The sequence below is a fragment of the Phyllobates terribilis genome, unplaced genomic scaffold (genome assembly GCF_046119375.1).
Source record: "Phyllobates terribilis strain yellow unplaced genomic scaffold, ASM4611937v1 Scaffold_5555__1_contigs__length_50787, whole genome shotgun sequence".
NCBI lineage: Eukaryota > Metazoa > Chordata > Amphibia > Anura > Dendrobatidae > Phyllobates > Phyllobates terribilis.
This window is the reverse complement of record NW_027368301.1, coordinates 4353-28207: the sequence shown is the minus strand read 5'-3', so window position 1 is coordinate 28207 and position 23855 is coordinate 4353. Positions and strand designations below refer to the sequence as shown.

The 23855-nt window shown below is 39.0% G+C and overlaps 1 protein-coding gene across 1 annotated transcript; it reads right to left on the bottom strand.

The window, feature by feature from the left end:
* Positions 1 to 1720: 1720 nt before the first annotated feature.
* On the bottom strand, positions 1721 to 4596 carry LOC141250329 (uncharacterized). Its single transcript, XM_073669928.1, has 13 exons — positions 4511 to 4596; positions 4326 to 4392; positions 4148 to 4213; positions 4014 to 4060; positions 3885 to 3930; positions 3719 to 3799; positions 3610 to 3652; positions 3486 to 3535; positions 3317 to 3398; positions 3183 to 3232; positions 2769 to 2842; positions 2640 to 2691; positions 1721 to 2563 (listed from the first exon to the last, which is right to left on the bottom strand). Exons 1-13 carry the CDS (start codon positions 4594 to 4596, stop codon positions 1721 to 1723), a joined length of 1587 nt encoding a protein of 528 aa, XP_073526029.1.
* Between the last annotated feature and the right edge of the window lie 19259 nt (positions 4597 to 23855).

Here is a 23855-nt window from a genome sequence, read left to right as displayed (position 1 = left end):
TCAATAAGCTCACTTCTCAAACCAACCCAACCTATACAAAATGTCAACCAATCTCTCAAAATAGAATGCTCTCAACCATACAAAATATAATCACTAATCAAACATCATCATGATAACCAAGTAACCATAGTCAATATGTTCAAAGAACATCCCTAAATCTCCTCTGGAAATAAAAATAAAAATCCTATACTCCCATCTCTAAACAACTCCACATCAAACTCCATATAATGCCCTACTCCACAATTTTATTTTAATCTATTTAATATATTAAATGTGAATGATTCTTATAAGAAAACTTAATTGTTAAAATGTTGAAAAATCATTTTATAGATTTTGATTATTTGTCATTTTTCAAATTTATAACTATATTAAACATATATAGACATATATTAAAATATAATAAATATTATGATGAGATATATTTCTTTCATAAGAATCAACATTCAATAATTTATATTTTATGTTATATCAAATTGAATCCAACTTCTGTGACATTCTTCTAAAAAAAAAAGCAAAATAAAAAATTTATAATAATATATTTCTTTTGATATTAAATGTTCATTTTCCTAAACCACATTATCAATTTTAATGAAGTTTTTTAAAATAAGTACATTTTAAACTTTGAAATATGTGCCAAAAGGGAGAAGAAAAATCTAGAATAATGGCATAATGTATGCTAGTCAAACAACAATATTCTAGAAAACCCCATTATAATAAAAGTGACATTATAATGAATTTCGACGAACAAGGCCTAAGCTCTATCAAAATAGTAATATTTTACCTACACAAAGTATAAAGGTTACAAATAAGTTTCAAAAGTTTGATCTGTAAAGAAAATAGTTTGATGTTTAATTCCGATTTAGCATTACAGAAGTTTGATTTTAGTTTCATTAGTGCATGTTTTTATTATAAAGATTTTAACAAACTATTATGATAAATTTTTAAAGGTTTTATATATAATTTTTTGAGAAAAATAATGTAAATGTATATATAAGAACTTCTTACTAATTACATGTCTTGTAACATTAAATTGTCAAAAAGGTAAATATATGAAAGAGTAAAAAAAAGTTATAAGTAAAAAAAAGTTATAAGTATTGAGATTTTATTCATAAATGTATTTATCGTTGTAACTGGGAAATCACTTCAACCAAGTTGATTTGGAATCTGAATGACTCAAATTCGATAGAAGTTAAATTTGAATCTTTCATTTTATTATGATTATTTAAATTATAATAGTATTATTCACCATTTATTATAATTTTATCTATAATTATTCATTATCTTATAAAATTAATCTCACAACTTACTCAACTATCACATTTATAATAAACTATCTATGTCAACATTATAATATTATTTATAAATTAAAAAAAATAAAAATATATAATTAAAATTTATTAATTATATATTAAAATATTCCCTGCTTTTAGTGCACTTGCTCCCACCAGAAAGTCCAAGTATGAGCCGCCTGCCTCTACGGCCCAATCTCACTAGTTGTAGTCTGGCAACTCGAAATCTCAATATAAATGTATGTATGTATGTTATTACAGTAGTGTAGACCAAAGAATTTCAGCAACACAGACAGGAAAATGCTGAATTTACCCTCAACCTATAAATATAATCAGTGATCACCATAACTAACGTGCGTTACGGTTCAGAGTAAGGTCACAATTGGATAACTACTTGTCAGACAAAAAAACCAGCAGCATTGAAGCAACAGCTAACTTTGTTGGTCGGAGTTAGTATTGTGTTTGAAGGTCTTCGACAACCAAATAGCAGTCTCCCTGGGAGAGACCTTCTCCGGCCCAAACGGCTTCAACAACACCCCCAACTCATCAAACCTATCCTGCTGCAGCAGTCTCGCGCTGAACTCAAGCAGCCCTTCCAACGCCTCTGCTCTTTGCCTATACGACGACGTGTCAAACCGTCGAAGTTCTGACGACGACGACGATGCCCGGCTCGCGTTCTGGTTAGACCACTCGCTCTTGCTCTTTCCCTTCTCCGCCTTACTCTCCCTATTCATTACATTCTCCCACACGCTCCTTGAATCGCTCACTTCCACTTGTATGGAGAACTTATCTTCCTCCGCTGGTAATGGGAACTCCAAAAGCCTGTCGATTCTAGGACTATTTAGGGACACGTCAGGCGACTTTACGCTGCTCTGCTCTCTCGCCATTGATGCTCTACGCGTCGCAGACACAGATCTCTTTACAGGAGGTGTACGCGAAATCGGGTTAATAGAGAAATTTTGAGGTTTTCTCGAGGGGCCGAACGTTCTCGCTCGAGTAAGTGTTGTCGCCTTTGAAGTGGGTTCCGTATCTTGAGAAGCTAATTCTGCCAAACGCCGATCTAGATCGTCGTTCAGAGCTTTTATTCTCTCGGTGGTGTATATACAGCCAATCCCTGCGCCGTCTCCTTCCGGATCTGGGAATGTAGTTTTGTCCATGTACTCTGGTTCGTCCCAGTAAGAAGGTAATGATGTATCACATCTTGGGTTGCTGATTTGAAGTTGAATCTTGTGGACGTAAGGTTGAAGATGTGGGTGGTTTAGCAACTCTGCTGCCTGCAACCACAGCAGTCTGAATGGCGACTGAATGTCGAAACAACAATACATGGATTGTAAGGGATATCTCACTTACACTTGGTCGAAGTTCAGGATTTTTCCGCAACAATTTCTTAACAAGACCACGGCTGCAAATAGTTGTATGTCTAAAAATGAGCACACAATTTACATTGAAGAAGAGGTCTGGTGAAAGAAATGGACTTACAATGCACCAGAATATATTGTAGGAAGAGGTGCCACGATTGATTTATTGATCTTATTGATCAAAGCCTGCATATCCTGTATCAGGTAACTCGTGTCAACAAATCGACAAATTTAGTAATATAAGTCATAAAAGTCTCATCAAACTACCACTATATCAATATAGAGGGAGCTTCTGGTGCGTACAAGTCATTTCGTGCATACGTGCGTACATGAACTTTTTTATGCCTTGTACTTATATGTGGTTCAAAAAATAAGACATGGAGGTTCATTAAATTACACAAAAAGGTTCATGTACGCACGTATGCACGAAATGACTTGTACTCATATGATCCTGAACCTATCAATATATATCATTTGTGTCATCTCATAATACACACTGAAGTTGCACTTCTAATAGAAGAGAATTGAAACTTACAAATGCTCTAAATGCTGGTTTCAGAGCTGTCATTTCATATATGCAACAACCTGCATGTCATCATCTTGAATTTTTAAACATTGTCCATAAAATCAAAATCTACTAGTACATGCATCCTGCAATACACAACTCACCCAAGGACCAAATATCTGACTTTGAGCCATACGGTATATCTGCCAGAAGCTCTGGACACATGTAACTTGGAGTGCCAACCACCTAAACATTACCAATCAAAATTTATGAAAAAACAGATTATTCTTCACAATTCTGACAAAAATACCTTGTACAATAAACCAAACTTACGGAGGATGCAAGATCATCAGAAGTCAACATTTTGGCAAGTCCAAAATCACCTATATCGAAAAGAGAATGGAATATTTGCTTTCCATACATAGAAGAGAATCTGAAAATAAGAAAATCTTCTTACCAAGACGAATGTCTTTCTCCTTTGTCAAAAAGATATTTGAACACTGAAAGAGAAAATAAACTTAGTTAGCATAGGTTATAAAGAGAATGAACATTGTTAAATAACTAACCTTGACATCACGATGAAGAATATGATTCTTGTGCAAATAGTCAAGCGCCATCAGCAGTTGTACGAGCCATCTGCAAAGTTTCTAAATACAAGAATTGTACAATTTAGCATTACCAACTTGGGCATAATTTTGATATATGAGGTGTGAAGACAGGAAAGATAGGCACCTCCTCGGAAAAATGAACTCCATTTGTACGTTTAATTACTTCAGACCTGTAGAGGCATAAAAATTGGGATTAAAGTAAACCACCTGTATCAGAATCCATAAAAAAATGGTACAAGCATCGAAAACTGACATGTCTCCTCCTTGACAGTATCCTATGATTATACACACATAGCAACCCTGAGAAGAATTCATCAATATATAGCAAATCAAAAAGCCCATTATAGAAAACTTATCCACAGGAGTATTAGATAAAATTCAGCAAACCTTCTCAACCCAGGAATCTTTGTACTCTACTATGAATGGATTTCTAATCTTGGAAATGAGATCCATCTGGAAAGAAAACAATCATAGAGTTTTAAGAAGCAAACAAACTAAGTGTACTAAACACAACACAAAAACGAATACTGCAAATTACAGTATTACCACAAATAAGGATACTGACCTCCTGATGTGCAGACCTGCGGGTACGCTCACTCTGGCGGGCTAGGCGAATCTTTTTAAGAACATATCTGTGTCCAATGCAACAAACAGAATAAACTGACATTAAAGAAATTGCTGCACAGATCCCTTAATGAAACAAAGAATATAACAAGGTACTCTTAGAATAGGACAGCTGCAAGATAATACTTCTTTTTTTCATGCTTGTGACGCACAAGAAGTGCTGAACCAAAAGATCCTTTTCCAATTTGCTCTAGCACTTCGTACTGCTCCATTTTCTCACTATACAGTTCAAATACTTTCACAATGGTTGAGGATTCACCCTGCAACAAGTGAGCAAAATGATAATGAGTCATACACAAAGGTAGCACACTTTTCTCATTTGAACAATCTCGAAAAATCTATATTTTGACCTAAAAAACTTTGAAGATCGAAAACAATTTCTACTCAAGGAATTAAAAGAACATGACAGCCACTCATTTTTTTTCTTTCTTTCATTGCATTTTCACAACAAGATACAGAATAAAAAGTACACCAATATGGTCCACATGATAACAATAAACTGCATCAGCACCTTCAGATCAGAAGAACATCAAAAAAGCCACTGTTTATTGTATTTGGCAATCAAGACTCATGAGGCCTAGAATGGAAACGTACAAGACAGCGGAAATTTCTCAAAGCTACAGGTATCTAGCATCTCATGGATAAAATCAATTATAATTCAGCTAAATGAACAGGTCATATTATTGGATTGCCAAACACAACAAACTGTGGCTTAAGGAAGCAGACAAACACCTTATTCCAAATGATAAAAACTCACAGAAAGATCAATTAGCGAATTCCTGAAGCTTCAGACATTATCATCAAGAAATAAATTAATGAGACTAAAGAAAGTTCAATGTATCTTGAAAATGACAAATTCAGAAGAGGATATCTAGTTCAATGTACGGAGACATCTACGTAAAAAGGTAACGAAATTCACAAGCTAGAGGAGAGCAATATTAGAACCACGCGTTTGGAGCGTCTGAATTTTATTTAGATGGGAACAATAAAACTACCACATTTGAAAAAGAATGAACAACAGAAAATAATCCTCCAACTGAAATCACTCCAAATCTTCGAGCGCACCAAAACAATGTCAGGTCGTCGACTCAATTTTAGTTTCCGTCAATTCGAGATGTTTTACATATTATGTAAGTGTAGCCAGCTAGACGATGTCATTTTCATTGACTCTGAGTAGCCCCAGTATTGAGACAATACGATACATGAAGAAGTAGATAGAGAGAGGTAGAAATGACCTAATTTAGTAGCGAGTGCCGCGAGCAAGCTCGAATCGAGGAGAGAGATCAAGCGGATGTCGGAGGAAAGAGAAGGGAGAATGACGAAGTGGAAAGCTTTTGCGGCGGAGGTAGGGAAAGCTCCGGCATTGGAGAGAGCTGAAATGAGAGCGCGCAGCAATTAATCCATGGAGTTCCGAGATGGAGGTAGAGTGAAAGGAGGAGAATTCGAGCTAAGAGAGCAGACAAGGGAAATGGCAACAGGATTTATATTGATAAGAACAGAAGAAACTGACGAAACGGAGTGACTTATGGATTAGTTATTTCCAGTGATTAGTAGTTGTACAAAAAAAAAATTAGAGCAGATCACAGCGGAGTTCTGAACTCGGATTTAAGTTGGTTTTACTTTTTTACTGATTGCCTGTCTGATTGGGACTCTAATCATTTATTCTTTATTTCTGATAGTTTTTGATAAAATTTCATATAAATTAAAGTAAAAAGATTAAAAATAAATTTATTAAAATTTCATTAAAATGAGAAAAACAATGTATAAAAAATAAATAATTTTAATATAATAATTGTATAATATAAATATAATAAAAGTAGAAATAAATTTATAAAATAATATGCATTCGTATCTAATAAAATTACTCTAAAATAAGATGTATTTATAGTTATAAATAATTATCTAGACATTACTAATTTCATCATTCTGTTCGGTCAATTTATTTATAAAAACGAAAAAATGATGTAATAAATGTGATGAAAGTCCTGTCAATACTCAAATGTATGTTAGGAGAAGTAGATTGTTCATAAAAAGTCCAATTAAAGATAAGAAGAGTCGGTAATTATGTGCAATTAGGTTATACTCCCTCCGTTCCAAAATGACATTCCCCTTTAAGGATTTTTTCCGATTTCTCTCGATATATACGAAAAAAAACATAATCATATCTGATCTTATTTTATTCGTCTCAATAAATACTTTAACTATATATAAATTTTATAATTTTGATTGACATATATTTTAAAATATTTCGATCATAAAACACATCTCGACAATGAATAAAAATAAATGCGAACAATCAATTTGGGACTGAGGGTATTAAGTAATGTGAATTATCAAGGCTATTTGTTTTCTCTTTAACATAGAATCACATGAAATGGAGTAGTAAAGTAAGTGAATTAGATACCAAGACTTACTAATGGGAGTTGCGACCGTATCTATCTATCTACACGTACGTACAAAAGGTAGAATTAATAAAATATGACAGGACTATATGAATAGTGCATGACCTTGCCTGCCTTTTTATATTTGGGGTTGAAAATCTTTAGGATTGTTTGTCCCATTATACTATTAAGTATCAAGATTTGAAGCAAGTGATGTGATGGGCCCAGCCCCGCCTCCAACAAGTGACGGGCAAAATGACGGGAACACCCTCCGTTGTTCTAGTTCTAGTGTAGGTACACGCGTTTGTGCCGGCGGACTCCGTCGTCGATCGGTCCTCATAACATGCTTCCCATCTTCGCGTTTCTGCCGCCGGCCACTCTTAAATCTACATACATACATGCTTCCCATCTTCTCATTTTAAATTCTACATTAACTCACAAAACAATTTCGCATTCATCATCCAACCAGGGTAAAGACACACTCTACTGCCCGATTGAACTTACTTCTAATCAAATTAATAACAACCCATCTTTCAAGCTCGGCTCACCTAACATGAATGAAACGGTTAGTTAAGTTGAGGTAACTTAAACAGTTTCTTAATTTTGATATTCACAAACTTCTATAATTTAATGGAACTCAAGTATGTGCAGAATTCGAAACATTTGAAGGTAGCTTACAAGTATAATGATCAACACTTGAAACTCGCTTAAGGAGAAATCTTGTGATTTGAAGGTCGCTTAGAAGAAACAAGCATATCCAGTTCATTGACCTTAGGGGAGCAGAAATCAGAAGACTGGATAGCGAGCATCTGAGAAATGTTCAAGAAATTACACAGGAGTGCGTAGTAATTAAGCAACGTATTTTTGCATGTGGTAAAAGTGTTTCTTGATCAAGCAAGTGGCAAGGAACTGGAAATGCTTAGAGCCGTATGCGTGGCAAGAACGGCTGAACCGATCCAGGCGTGCTTAAAATCCGTTAGACAGCTTGTCTACGTGGCAAGAGAAGATTGGGTGAAGGAGGAGCGCTGAACCGTTTTAGATTCTTTTCTTGGCAACCAATAGATTCTTAAGCACGTTGTTTAATTCTGTATGTAGCAAGCTACAGTATTTTGTCTTCTATAAATAGCTCGTGAGTCAGGCTTTATAGAGGGTGATAGAAATTTTGTAAACTTTGTATGTGATAGTATTCCTTAGTTGATTTGTGAGAGAAAACAAAAGTGAGCGAGAGACTTTTGTAAAACAGAATCATAGAGAATTGAATACAAAGTGAGAGTTACAAAGAGAATTTCGTTCTTATTCGTTCATAAGTGTGCTTCTCTCTTCTGCCATTGATGCAAGCTCTAAGTTCTCAAAACTTGGCTTGTGGAGAAGCTTTGTAGATCCAACAATTGGTATCAGAGCAAGGTATTTCGTTCAAGAACTCTTCGTTTTCTCTTTGTTCTCTTCATTCAAAGAATCCCAACACACACACTCTCTCTCTTTCTTTGCTCTTTGTTCAGAATCAAGAATCATCATGTCGACAAACAAGGAAACGAATCCACATTATCTTGGTATCTCGCTGAATAAGCCCCAGCTTCTAATCGAGGGAGAACTCGAATGGTGGGTCGCAATGACGAGAAACTACATCCAGTAGACTGACTACCAGTACTGGAAGATCATTGAGAAATGTGACAAAGTGGTGCCCGCTGCGAGTGATGCAAAACCCTGGGGTCCAACAAAATATGCGCTTATGGAGAAGAATGCCAAGGCGCGTCAGCTGATCTTGAATTCTCTTCAAAGAAAGGATATGGACAAGATCATGAGTCTACCAACATCTATAGACATGTGGAAGGCCGTCGTCGACATGCACCAAGGCAGCGACGACATGAAGAATAACCGTAAATTTGATCTTCAGAGGGAGTTCCACTCGTTCAGAATGGCTGAATCCGAAAGTGTATCCAGTTATCACCCAAAATTACAGATCCTAACTGACAAAATGAGTGTCGCTGGAATAGTCAATGAGGCATGGGTGCTTTCTTTGGCATTCATCCACGGAGTAAGCTCAAGTGTCGATACTACTAGGAAAATTATGCTAATGACTGAAGCTACTAAGGAACTTCTCGTCTTAGTGCTTGCTGGGAAGTTTCGAGTTCAAGAGATCAAGGATAATGAGCAAGCACATTCCTTGAAAGAATCAAGAGGCACCGCTCTCAAGCTTACCAGAGTCCTTCAACAACTGGAAAGCGAGACTTCTCTAGATGAGAGCGAGGATGATGAGGTGGTTCTAATGACCAAAACGGTCAGGAAGTTCTTGAAGAGTAAGGGAAATTTCAAGAAGGACCGGAACACAAAGAGGGATCTCACCAATGTGACCTGTTATAGTTGCCAGCACAAAGGTCACCTAGCGAAAACATGCACCAATGCAAAGGTCGTTGCTAGCACAAGCACAAGCGAGCCTAAGAAAGCGTTCTTCACCACATGGGGCGATTCAGATGATGAGCTCGATCTTGGTGAAGATAAGCAAGGCCGGTGCGTAATCCCTCATGAGGAATCTGGCGATGACCAACCCATTCAGGTATCCTCCATAAAACTCAGTGTTCTACCTAAGCAAGAACTTATTGATCTATGTCAAGGATTAATAGAGGATAATGATCTGTTAATGAGCCAAAACAATGAATACACTGATGAGATCAACATCCTCAAGACTGAGATAGTTGAGCTGTCTAAAAGGCTGAAGGGTGAAACAGTTGTCGTTACAAAGTTCTGCGAGCTTTGTAAAGGAAAAAGTAGCACCCTTCCCTCAGACTCAAACGTCTGAGTCAAGCTTGACTCAATCCTGGATAAACTTAACAAGCTGAACCAGTCTATTGATGCAAAAACTCTCAATCAAACAGTTTTCGTACGATCTAGACCTGGTTTAGGCTACACGTCCGAGAAACCCCCATCTAACTCTAAAGACATTTCTCTTACTATTTCAATGACTGCAAAGATTCAAAATCTTTCACAAGAACTGCAGTCTTGCAAAAGTAAGAATGATTATCTTGAAAGTAAGATGAGGGGGCTGGAAGACAACCCCAAGGATAATAAAAAATGGGAAAAGGCACACAAGCTTTATGTCAAACAGGAAAAAAATCCATGCCATAATAGGTCAAGATTGAAAAGAAATCACCCTTCCGTCCAGGAAAGGGTAAGTATGGCTATGTGCGCGACAATCTTTATTGCACGCACTGTGGAAATAACGGTCATAAGGTGCATGAGTGTGAGTCTAAGAGAGCACTTAGAAACAAATCTCATGCTAAGTATAAGCCAAAGCCAAATCAGGTAGTAGATCTAAATGACCCCTCTTATTTTGAACCAATAGCACCTAAGCATACAGCGAAATCTAGAAAAGGTAAAATAGGGGTCGCTTCTACTAATCCACCCACTAAGCCTAGCCTACGATGGGTTCCCAAAACCTGATTTACCTTGATTGCAGGTTGAGACGCAGAGCAAGTGGTACAGTGATAGTGGGTGCTCATGTCACATGACTGGGGACCCTAATTTCCTGCTCTCGTTTCAATCAATCAAAGGAGGTAGAATATCCTTTGGGAACAAAAAACAAGGACGCATCAAAGCTACAGGAACCGTCCATCTCACTTCAAACATCCAAATCTGAAATATGAGCCTGTTGGATAGCCTAAAATTTGACCTCCTAAGTGAAGCCCAAATCTGTGACCAAGGACGAAATGAGGTTATCTTTACAACCTCATAATGCTTGATTAAAGATTCTTCTAAGGAGGTAATTATGAAGGGTAAGAGAATCGATAACACGTATCTATTTGATCATTCTTTTATACCCTTCAAGCATCTGTGCCTAGCGACCCTCAAAGAACAGTTCAACCTATGGCACCGGCGATTAGGGCACGCCAGTTTGCATCTCCTTCACAAGCTACATTCAAGGGAGCTAGTTAGAGGTCTACCTAAAATAAAGCCAGAAACTATGAACCATTATTCTGAGTGCGCGCGAGCAAAGCTTACCAGAAAACCTCTAGCGTCCACCAAGAAGATGGTCACCATTAAGCGACCCCTGGAGCTGCTACACATGGATCTTTGCGGCCCCATACGACTCCAAAGCACTGGAGGTAAGCGCTATATCTATGTGATTGTTGATGATTATTCACGCTTTATCTAGACGCTTTTTCTTAGGACTAAGGATGAAGCCTTTGAGTAATTCTCATCCTTAGTTCTACTTTTAGAAAAAAAAGCTTGGAGTCTCTCTCAGCTCTATTCGCTCAGACCATGGGCTAGAGTTCAAGAAAGGACAATTCTTAACTTTTTACAAGGAACGTGGGATCCATCATAACTTTTCAGTGCCCAGGACGCCAAAACAAAATGGTGTATTAGAAAGCAAGAATAGGACGCTTGAGGAGATGGCACACACCATGCTCCTTGGAAGCGCCCTTCCTAAGAATTACTGGGCCCAGACTGTCAGTATGGTGTGCTACATTAAGAATCGAGCAATGTTGAGACCAATCAAAGACAAGACACCCTACAAGCTCATTAAAGGAAATACACCTAATCTCTCTCACCTGCGTGTATTCGGTTGTAAGTGTTATGTTCATAACAATGGTAAGGATGATTTAGGTAAATTTGATGCTCGAAATGACGAAGCTATATTTCTTGGATATTCTCCTTCTAGTAAGGCTTACATGGTACTCAAGAAAAGGACAAGGAAGGTAGAAGAGAGCATCCACGTCTCATTCGATGAGAGATATATTCCAGATGAAGCTCCCAAGGACGCTGCAAATGATGCTGAGATGAATGAGGCCCCTTCTCATCCCTTACCTCTTCACCATCCTCCTTCGTTTCCACCTATGAGACTGAAAGTGACGATGAAGAGGCTCCCACTCAGGATCCCTCAAATGAAGGCGACAAGAAGACGGCCCCAACTTCGACTCAGCACAAGAGGACGCTCAAGAAGGGGTACCTGCAAAAGATCACCCCAACAACGAAGGCCCAAGTCAAGTTGAAGACGTGACGGATCTCCCCATCGCTAGCACAAGTTCCCAACCTGTGTCAGCGACCCCGTTCACATTTTCATCTCCCCTCGAGAAGCTTCTCCGAGACCAAGCGAGGCCCAGGGTGACCTTCCAATATCAAAGGCAAGCCTCCTAAAGCTCCAGCAATCTCGAAGAAGGCTTCAGCGACCCTTAGAAGGGACGCATCTTCGACTGCAACGCCTTCAATGACCCTTTCATCTTCTTCAGCAATCCTTCCCTCTACTTCAGCGACCCCCGCATAAGCTTCCACCTCTCACTCTTTTCCAGCTTCCCTCGATCTCTTTCCCGAAGCTGACGATGAACACGCGCAACTATCAGCAAAAGAACTCACACAAGCCAGACCAGATCCTCACTCCATTTTCAGATAGAGTTTTCACGCGTTCCTAGCTCAACAATCTTGCGGCGTTTCACTTCTTCGTATATTTAATCGAGTCACAGAACATCAAGGAAGCTCTCCTGGATCCAGACTGGATCGTAGCGATGCAGGAAAAGCTCCAGAAGTTTGAGCAACACAAAGTATGGAGGCTCATTCCCAGGCCCCCTAACAAGTCCATTATTAGGACACGTTGGGTTTTCCGGAGAAGCTTGATGATTCAAGGAACATCGTGGGGAACAAAGTGAGACTAGTGGCACAATGATACAATCAACAAGAAGGGATAGACTACGACGAGACCTATGCTCTTGTATCTCTCTTGGAGGCTATTCGGCTCTTGATTGCTTTCACCGCCATGAAGAACTTCAAGCTCTAACAAATGGATGTCAAGACCGCCTTTCTGAATGGTAGCTTGAATGAAGAGGTGTACGTCAAGAAACCTCCTGGATTTGAAGATCAAGCTCACCCAGACCACGTATTCTATCTTGACAAGGCCCTCTATGGTTTGAAGCAGGCCCCTCGAGCGTAGTATGATTACTTGTCTGAGTTCCTCATCACGCACAACTATAGAAGGGGAGCTGTGGACAAGACTCTTTTCATAAGGTAGCTTAAGGGCGACCTTATCATCGTACAGGTCTATTTTGATGATATCATATTTGGCTCTACCAATGAAGACCTTGTGCGTGACTTCAAAGAGACCATGAGCTCCAGGTTTAATATTAGCTTAATTGGTGAGCTAACCTACTTCCTTGGCTTGCAAGTCGTCTAGAAGAAAGATGATATTCAGATTCACCAGCAGAAGTACTTGAGGGAGATTTTGAAGAAGTTCTCCATTGATTCCAGCAAGCCTTTCCCCACACCTATCTCCACGACGACCAAGTTAGATGCTGACCTTAGTGGAGAGATAGTGGACGAGACCACTTACATGGTAATGGTGGGCTCCCTCATGTACCTCACCGCATCGCACCCCGACACCGTCTTCGCAATGAGCCTCTGCGCTAGAGCTTAGAGCGACCCTCGAGGAAGCCACCTGGTGAACATCAAGAAGATCTTGCGCTACTTAAAGGGGTCATATAATCTATGTCTATGGTACCATAAGGGAGGTTCAATCTCGCTCGTGGGGTACATGAACGCTGACTACGCATGATATCTAGTGGATCGCAAGAGCACGTCAGGCATCGCTCAGTTCTTAGGCCCCTATCTCGTCTCTTGGGGTTCCAAGAAGCAGAACTGCACATCGACCTCTACAACTGAGGCTGAGTACATTGCAGCTGCCTTATGTGCTTCCCAAGTCGTGTGGCTCAAACAGTAGCTTGTAGACTATGGAGTCAAGCTGGGCACGATCGAGATACGCTGCGACAATACAAGTGCCATCAACGTGTCTGAGAATCCTGTACATCATGCGAGGACCAAACACATTTACATTCAGCATCATTTTCTAAGGGACCATGTAGAGAAGAAGAATATCAAGCTAACCTTTTGTAGAACGGAGGAACAGGTAGCTGACATATTCACCAAACCCCTCAACATGCTGCCTTTCTTACACCTGAGATTACTTCTGGGAATGCTTCCCATTGACTAAGGTAACCTTGGTAAGCACAATAAACTCCCCTTATATTGGCTAAATTATATATTAGTACCTCAATGGGGAACTTAGGAATGAGGATTAGTACTTTCTTCTGTGCGTGTATTATTTACTCCAAAAGGGTGATAACAAGCATGTTATAATTTGAGCATTCTTCATGATTGTGTGTTCATCTATTTGCATGCTTATTCATATTGTACCCCTAGTAAGAAGATGATGATCGCTTATAGCTCATAACCAAGCCAAAACGAGAAATGATTCATGCTTACGCTTCCCTCCATAAATCCCTCTCCTCTGTAATGCTTCCTAACCTAATTAGCTACATTTGGAAGTATTCATGAGTGAAAAATATTATTAAGCCTACCCATGTTTGACTATGTATTTTCTATACTCTTTTCCCTGCGTGCAATTTGTAATATGATCTTTGTATATTATATGTCACTTTTAGTGTTACATTTTTTGTGTACAATTGTCTAATGTATTTGCCTCAGTGTATGTTGTTAAGATTACACATTATTAGTTTCTTCCTCCTTAAGTCACATTTCTTAATTCATGGGTAAGACTGAGCATGGTAAGGAATCAGGCTGGTACGTGTCGCTTGAAAAGGATGCTTAAACACGCGTGACGATTCATGCATCCACACGTCATTTTTATTTCAAGCCGCGTACTTCATCAGTGACCGTTGCACTACTAGTCGTTGGCACGTGTAAAGGTTCGCTGAATGTGGAAGATTTTGCGTCAGAGATAGCCATTGGAAGCTGAATAGAGCCGTTGGATTTGTGACCGTTGGGTTTCGACCGTTCTGAGTAATCTGAGTCTTGAACGACCTTATAAATAGGCAAGTGTCACTATTCATAAACACCTTTACCTATTTCCTAATCTCTCAACCCTCTCTCATTACTCTCACGATCTCTCTCCCTTACGCACTCTTCCCACTCATTACTCACTTCATCTCTTACATGGCATCCTCCGACTCAAACCAAGATGCCTTCCTAGCAAAGATTACCCCCCAAGAGCAAGAACAATACTTAAAGTTTGTTTCTTTCCAACGCCAACCCAACTCCTCCCAAACACAAACCAAACAAACACCACCACCTCCTACCCAGTCTCCTCAGACTCAGACCGCTCAGGACAAGTCGTCCCAAGCTCACTCAGAGGAGAAGATTTTTGAGGAACCAGTGAGTCCAGATCCAGGACTCCATCGCCAGCTAGTTCTGTGTTGCCTACTACTGAGCTTCACATCCTTGATGACTAACCAGTCAAGCGGGCCAGCAAGACAGCCATTTCAGGGTCTGGAGAGTCAAGCCCACGCAGAAAGGGCAAAGCGATTATCGTACACCAGCAGCATGATGATGCAGAGTTTGAGTCGTTAGCTCATTTGTCCACTCAGATAAGAAGCATGCCTATGCTACAACCTGAGGACCTCACCAGTGCGTCGAATAAGAAGAGGCATATCATCTTATCTCCAGCGACCCTAAAGCTGAAGAGTCTGACGAAGATGAAGAAGCTGATGATGAAGAAGAGGAAGAGGAGCCAATAGTGAAGAAGTCTGCACCTGTCGCTTCCTCATGAAAGAGCAAAGGCAAGCGCCAGAAAAGGTTAGTAACCAGCACAGTTTCGCAGCCTCCCTTTATTCCACTTCCTCAACCCTCTATTGCACAAGGCATTGCCAAGCGCAGTTTGCTATCTCTAGTGATTACAAAGCCCGAGACATGGAAAGCTCTGAAGGATAAGTTTGAACTTGACAAAGCAATGACCATGTTGAATCTTCAAGGATGGGATACTCTCGAGATCGCTCCAACTCTCACCAATCCTGAGATGATCAAGGCATTTTACTCGAATCTGAAACCTTATGAACCAGTCGATGCACATCATCCAAGCTAGATGGTTGTGCTTATGTGGAATAAGAGCCGATCTTCATATCAGTTTCAGAGTTCACTGAGGCGATTGGGATGACGACTGGGCAAGGCAGCTTCAATTTTGTTGCATAAAAGAACTGACCTCGTGGTGCAAGCAAAATCAAGCAAGATCTGTTTGGAGAGTATGCCAATGAGAAGGAACTTAAGGTGGATTTTCTGTCTTATCCTCTTTGTGTAGTTCATTACATCATTTTCAAGAACATTATGCCTCACAAGGACAAGCGAGATGTGGTCACAATAGCCGATGGGGTGCTTCTGCATAAGTGCCTCAAGCGAGAGTTGATTGACACGCCACAGATCATGTACACTCATATGTACACTTCCATGGCAAACATGAAGGCAGATATTCCGTTTCCCCATATCATTAAGAAGTTGATGAAGAAGCACAACATCTACAACTCTGAGAATGAAGAACAGTTTGATGAAGTTCTCAGCGAGAAGGTTCTGGAAGACCTAGAAGATGTAGATGAGTCAGACGAGCTTGAAGTTAAGGCACCTCCTCCCAAGCAACTTCAAGCGTATGAAGAGCCAGTGATCACTACAAGTTCCGGTGTGACTAATTTCACTGTAATGCAAGCATTAGATGGCATAGAGAAGGCAGTTCGCCAGATCACAAGTGAACATGCTGAGTGACTTGAGAAGGAAATTAGAGATAGCTCGCAGGAATAGTCTGAGAAGCTTTCGCTGATAGCTTACCACCTTCCCATATTGCGAAGGTTGCAATCAATATGCTTCAGGTTGAGAGGAGTGTTGATGAGAAGAAAGATTGATCTTACCACTCTGTCTTACCCAGTTCTAAGCCTTGGTCTAGTCCTGCCTCTGTTTTTTGCCTAATGTATCTTGCTCATATGTGTTGATGTTTTCTAATGAATATAATTCATGCTCATTAAGTTTCGCTAGTCACTCTTGATTGCTTACTTTTTTATCTTGCATATCTTGACCTTACTGACATTCATGTATGCTCTAGAGGTTAGTATACTTAAGGTGTTTCGAAAGTTCCATATTTGTTGTACTTTGACTACATTTTTTATGATGTCAAAAGGGGGAATTTTGAAGTGTGCATGTAGGCATGCTAATACATTTACCAAAGTCAAGAAGGATTCAAACCCATGTCTTTATCTCAGGGGGGATGAAAAGCGAACTGAAGAAAGGTAAAGTGATGTGTAAGTGAAAGTTTCATCGTTCTAACTATTTTAAGCAAGATATTATTCAAATCTATAGGATTCGTTGTGAATGGTTCAAATAAGATTAAAATCATCAAAAAGGGGATATTGTTAGTTAAGCTGAGGTAGCTTAAACAATTTTCTTAGTTTTGATGTTCACAAACTTATATAATTCAATGGAACTTGAGTATGTGCAGAGTTCGAAGCATTTGAATGTAGCTTACAAGTATAAGGATCAACAATTGAAGCTCGCTTAAGGAGAAATCTTGTGATTTGAAGGTCGCTTAGAAGAAACAAGCACATCCAGTTCAGCGACCTTAGGGGAGCTGAAATCAGAACACTGGATAGCGAGCATCTGAAAAATGTTCAAGAAATTACACATGAAATTACACAGGAGTGCGTAGTAATTAAGCAACGTATTTTTGCACATGGTAAAAGTGTTTCTTGATCAAGCAAGTGGCAAGGAACTGGAAACGCTTAGAGCCGTACGCGTGGCAAGAACGGTTGAACCGATTCAGGTGCTTAAAATCTGTTAGACAACTTGTCTACGTGGCAAGAGAAGATTGGGTGATGCGAGGAGCGCCGAACCGTTTTATATTCTTTTCTTGGAAACCAATAGATTCTTAATCATGTTATTTAATTTTGTATGCAGCAAGCTAGAGTATTTTGTCTTCTATAAATAGCTAGTGAGTCAGGCTTTATAGAGGGTGATAGAAATTTTGTAACCTTTGTATGTGATAGTCTTCCTCAGTTGATTTGTGAGAGAAAACAAAAGTGAGCGAGAGACTTTTGTATAACAAAATCAGAGAGAATTGAATACAAAGTGAGAGTTACAAAGAGAATTTCATTCTTATTCGATCATACATGTGCTTCTCTCTTCCGCCATTGATGCAAGATCTAAGTTCTCAAAACTTGGCTTGTGGAGAAGCTTTGTAGATCCAATAGAAACAATCAAATTATACTAACTACTATCACGATCAAACTAGCTAGGATCATTACATAATATAACAAGCTCTCAAGGCTCAATGTAAATAGTTTACTATGTGTCAACAATTTCAGTATGAAATTTAAATGATATGCCACGTTTCAGTTAGTACAAAAGCAGGATACATAGATATATAGAGAGGTTATGGTAACTACAATGATTAAAATGAGTACATGAGTATATATCTAGATCATCGGATTAGGATGATCAACTGTTCAGGAAAATTGTCGAGAAAATGATAAAAAAAATGGAGAGCAGAACGATTCTTTTAACACAGGGTGACATTTTTACAGATACATCTAAAATTAACAGAAAAGGACGTTATTGCCCCTTGTTTTGAGAACAATCCATCTAACCCTATTCTCATCTTTTTTATCCCTGTCGATAAGCGCTTTCTATGGGCAAAGACGACAAAGAGAAACCGCGCCGCACTTCCAATGACGAGAGGAGTCTAGTGACGGCGCATGTGCTTCTAGGAGGGAGACGAGATCCAGGTGTATCTCCTTTCTGGCTCAGTTTACCTACAAGCACGAGATCGAAGAGGGAGGCGAGATACACTAGTCTCCTTCCCGGCTCCTTATTCCGGTGAGCGTAAGAGTAGATCGCTTAAGAAAGAGGAACACAACGACACCAATGACACCGTCCATTGCTCCCACCTAGTTCGACATCAATCCACTTGCAGCAAATGGCGAACATAACTTACAATGCGATCCAATGGAAGCTTATAACTTTCATTGCGATCGGAATTTAATTGGATGAAAATACAGAGGTTCAGGAAAAGGATAAGTCTCTCCGTTGAACCACTCGAGCTGTGAGACAAAGAATTAATTTTTTTTATAAAAAATGGTTGTTCTAATTTTATTTTTTTTGCTGTTCCTACCAACAACAAGCATTTCAATGAAGAATGACATTGAGATTGACAATATTCTAGATGAATTCATATGACAATATCCTACACAACAATTTGTCCCTCCAAAGGAAAAACAAGTTATTGTTGATCTATTCAATGACAAAAAGATTTGCGGTATTGACAGAATTATAGTTCACCTCCTGTTAGCATTAGACTTACATCATTGGATGATGTTATCCTCTTCAACAATGATCTTATGAATCCAATAATTGATACCCGGTCTCAAGAAGTGAGTATGATGTTGCAAATAGTTGACATGAAACTATTATAACGCAAGTATGCAGCAAGTGGTTTGATCTGAACACTATAATAGAAGTAGCAACGTGTGTTCAAGAGCTGCCTAGTGCGCATCCTATAATGGCAGACGTCATCACAGCGTTATCATACCTTTCATCAAAGAAAAATAATCTGCAAGCAAAGCATATCAAAAGCTTTAAGACTCCGATTTCTATAGTTTTGCCTCAAGTGATGGATCTTAGAGCAAGTAAAACCACCAAATGAGACCCTCGGTTCTCAGAAACTATGTGAGTTAGTTGGCTTACGGTTTAAGTACTTTGGTTGTTATTACGATGGCTTTAGGAGTACAGAAAAGCTACTTCCTTTCTGAGACAAGTTCTTGAGTGCTTCATTTTTTAAAAACATTTTTTAAACTTTGAAATTTACAGTTATCAAACTATTTTGGCCTTGGACATTTATTCACTGAATCCCCGTTTGGATTACTAAGTCATGATTTATAAACATTTTTTGTTATATGTGTCGAGTTTTATATTTTAGGTACATGAATTTGTATTGAATGTTCATAAATTATATGTTGAAGGTTCATGAATTTCTTTCATAGAGTTCCATTGGATTTTCATGTCTTTTCAATCTCATGAACAAAAAAATTTGTGAATCCACAATATAAATTCATGAATCCACGATACAAAATTCATGAACCTTGGAAAAAGACTCCAGAACTTGCTAAAAAAAATTTCATAAATAAAAAACAACAAACTATAAAAAATGATAAAAAAAAACATGGATTGAAATGACAAAACTTATAAACCCATAATATAAATTTCTAAACATATAATATAAATCATAGACCCACAATATAATATTCATGAATCTTGAAAAAATGCTTTTGAACTTTCTGGAAAAATATTCATAAATTAAAAACGACAAACTACAAGGAAGAAAATGATAAAATTAAAAAAAACATGGATTGAACTAACAAAACTTATGAAATCACAATATATATTTATGAACATATTAAAGACTCTCGATAACTCAAATAATAAAGAATGCATGATAAACCATTCCCGAGACAATATATGTCGAAAGTTCGGCTCTTCTATCTTCAGTGAGGCTATTTTGATGAATTTACAAGCGCGGTCATATATTTTCTAACCTAATAAATGGATTAAAGGATGATTAACCCCTAATTAACGGGAAGCTAAATGTTGTTCGGGAATTAAGCAAGCCTTCCGGCTCCAAAACCCGATCACCGACCCTCGATTCCTGGCCATGCTCTTGTCGGGCCCGGATTGAGGTCCTTCAAATGAGAGCCTTTCGATCCTATTTGTAGAGAGGAGAAGTCTTCCAGGCTAACCAAACCCTCTTGGATAAGTTTTGTCCAGCTGCTTGGTTGCACGAGTAACCTGCTTGTGTCAGTTGTTTGGTTGCACGAGTTACCTGCTTGGTTGCACGAGGTGACAAGTAACCTGCTTGTATCACCTACCTGCATGAGCTGCTTGATTGACTTGCTTGCTTGCTTGACTATAACTCGCCACCACTCCAAAGTAACACAAACATATGAATTTATCATATGCGAGGAGGAAGACGTCCAATGTTAAATATAAATTGTAGTGATATAAAGACGTCGAGTGCTATTGAAAACAGCGTGATCCGACACAACCGCATGCCTCGGCTAACTTGGCACCAAGTTAACCGAGACAAAAAGAAAGGATGTCGTAATATAATGTCGCATTTCGAGGTAGGATAATCACGCTCGATGGAATGATTAACAAGATGGAAAACCAAGGAGCGAGCCCCAAGGTGATCTCACCCGCTATAAAGACCATCGCGGTGGAAAATTCAAGCTCAACTCGGATGATCTCACCCGACGGGATGTGATGAGTGCGGTAAAAAACCAAGGGGCGATCCCCAAGGTGATCTCACTCACTATAAAGACCATCACGGTACAAAATCCGAGTTCATCTCGGGTGATCTCACCCGGCGGGATGTGATGAGCGAGGTGGAAAACCAAGAGCAAGACCCAAGGTGATCTCACCCGCTATAAAGACCATCACCGGTGGCAAATTTGGGCTCAACTCAGATAATCTCGCCCGACAGGATGTGATGATCTGGGTAGCAAACCAAGATGGTGAGCCCCAAGGTGATCTCACCCTCTATAAGGACCATCACGGTGCAAATTTGAGCTCATATCGGATGACCTCACCCGACGGGATGTGATTATGCAAGAATTAACATGACAAATACATGCATAAGAGTGTAACACACCCATCAAAAGCATAAATACATTTAGATACGTGTTGGCGGGAGCGGTCATTACCCAACTTTGCTTGAAGATCGATGTGTTCCATACTTGATACTTGTGCAAAGCTCATCCTCGTTCACCGTGATGCAATGTTACATGATGATGTTCCAAATATGGTGTCTCTTCCACGTCCTCTTCACATTTGCTTATTGATCTCATTCATCATGCTTGAATGTTGACTTAGACGATGGTTACCACAAATCAATGTTTCTTGATGTTGATGCATTCCATCACTCTTCTTGTCACTGCTCGCACTGAAGTGTTTCTTTTGTCTTTCATCATCACCCTGGACGAATGTTGTATCACGAGTTGACCCATCGCGTCAACCTTCTCCATGCCAGCATGCTTGATCACTACGGTTGACCACGACTCTTGTTACAGCGACGACTGAAGCTGGCCCCACTAACCCTCGCGTCTTCCATCATCGCGCACAGTCTCGGCCATGATAGGTGTTGGCCCTCATTGTCACTTCTTCTTTCTTCAATCTCGATTGTCATCGTCGTCTTCCGTTATCATCATCACAGTTGGGGTTCATCTTCTCTCTAACTTACTTGAAGAAGGTAGTCTTGAGGTTTCCATATCTGTGCGTTTCTATCCATCACGTGATCACTTGAGCGTCTTTCTCCATGTTCCAACTGTCTTTTATCCACCGAGCTAGACCTCCGCCATGTTGGAGTCTAGATGATGTACACATCTACGACGAGGATAATAATATAGTTTTAGTATGATATTGAGCTTATTTATGGCGTATTTGGTATGTATCTCATTACGACCATATATATCTTCGGCATGTTATGAGGATATCAGAGATGAAGTAGAGACGGAGTGAAGAAAAGACGAAGACGCGCAACATTGAAGACCAATATGAACCTGAAGGAGTTGGATACCGATCTTACAACAACCGCGGATGTACATAGGCAACCGCCGGGAGAGTTCGCTTTCAGTCCGTGGTGGCAACCGAACCACTTGGGCAATCGCCAAAACCAGCGCGACAGAAAACGCGTTATTTTTCCCTGTTATCTTTCAGTTAGGATTTATGGTTATTAGTATTAGAAGATTTTATTCTATTTATTTTAATTACTTTATTAGTTATTTTCTAAGTTAAGGATTGAAAGTCTATATGAAGGCTTCTCCTTTCTTAACCTAGGGAGAGCCAGTTTGGGAGTTTACATAGTTTGTTTGAAGCATTTTCCTTTTCTAATTTCTTTGTAAGTCTACTATGAGGAGTTACTCTCCTCTTTCTTTTGAAGTTTTTTGAAGTGTTTAATTGGTGATTAATGTGAGTTTGTTCTTTAATAGCATGAATTTAATTGTTCTTCTCTTGAATATTTATTATCAAATTGAATCATTAGTTTGATTCTAAATTGATCTCCTAGGATTAAATTAGTCTTTCATACAAGCTAGGATAGATTACTAGTGGTTGTTGTGATCTATATCTTTAAAGCAAGCATTTATTTCTAGAGTTGGTTGAACTAAGAATGGTTTAGAGAATTGCATGACAGGAATATAAGCCAATTGCTATTTTTGTTTCTTAGTGACCTTTGCTTAATGCCTCCATTAGTTTGAACTATAGGCGGTCATCGTAGTTAATTAATTTGGACAAGTTTAGTAGATCCCGGTCCGGAATGCTAGATAATTGTTGCATATGAATAGGATCAATTCACTATTATGTTACTTTATGAACTTACTATGGTCATTATCATTAGTTAAATATGGATATTTACTTTACTAAGAGTTTTTTGCATTTTAAGTCAAAACTCATATTCAACGTTTTTAATTAGTTCTCCAAAACCCAAAACCCCCTTCTTACTCATAAGAGTTTATTAAAAATGAAAGTAAACTGATAGCCTCCTGTGGGTTGGACCCTTGATTCCACTACATTCTAATTAATAGGATTTAGTGTGAGTTAGGTATAAACTTGGTCAGATCTTAATATCTCAATTACTTGCCTAAAGGTTATGTTTGTATGCAATCCTTTTCTTTTCTAATTTTATGACCGGATAAACACGCGTCTATCAAATTGGTTCCGTTGTCGGGGAGGCAACCAAATATCAGATTTTTAATTTCTTTTACTATATTTTATAGGCGTGAACCACTTACATGGTTTGTGCATGTTCTGATAACTTTGCCCCTATTTCCCCTGTTGCAGAGATCGAACGTGAATCCCACCGACTCAGGCGCGAACGCATGAACAAACCAAGCGAAGGAATGGTAGACCACATGTTGGAAGCATTGATTGTCCTTAACTTGGGATTTCCAACAAGAGCTTTGGATCTACCGGATCTCGCAGTTGGACAAAGATTCGAGTTAAAGACTGGGGTAGTACACTTATTACCAAAATTCTGCGGCTCATCATCAGAGGATCCGATCCAACACATAGATGAGTTCATGGAGGTTTGCATCAACCTAATACCTTTAGACGTGAATGGTGAGCATATGCACATGAGATCCTTCTCGTCCTCCCTCAAGGATACGAATAAGGACTGATACCATACTTTGGCCCCGGGAAGTGTAACCAACTGGGTTGACATGAAGACGTTATTTCTGGATAAATACGTCTCGGCCATCAAATCCAACACATTCAAGAAGCAGATCTGC

What these genes read in the sequence shown, in the direction of transcription:
- LOC141250329 (XM_073669928.1), bottom strand. Translation starts at nt 4,596, where the DNA reads ATGGAGCAGTACGAAGTGCTAGAGCAAATTGGAAAAGGATCTTTTGGT. An exon ending in TTCTTCATCGTGATGTCAAG is followed by an intron (nt 3,653 to 3,718) that starts GTTAGTTATTTA and finishes TTTCTCTTTCAG; the next exon opens with TGTTCAAATATCTTTTTGAC. An exon ending in GGAGAAAGACATTCGTCTTG is followed by an intron (nt 3,536 to 3,609) that starts GTAAGAAGATTT and finishes TTTTCGATATAG; the next exon opens with GTGATTTTGGACTTGCCAAA.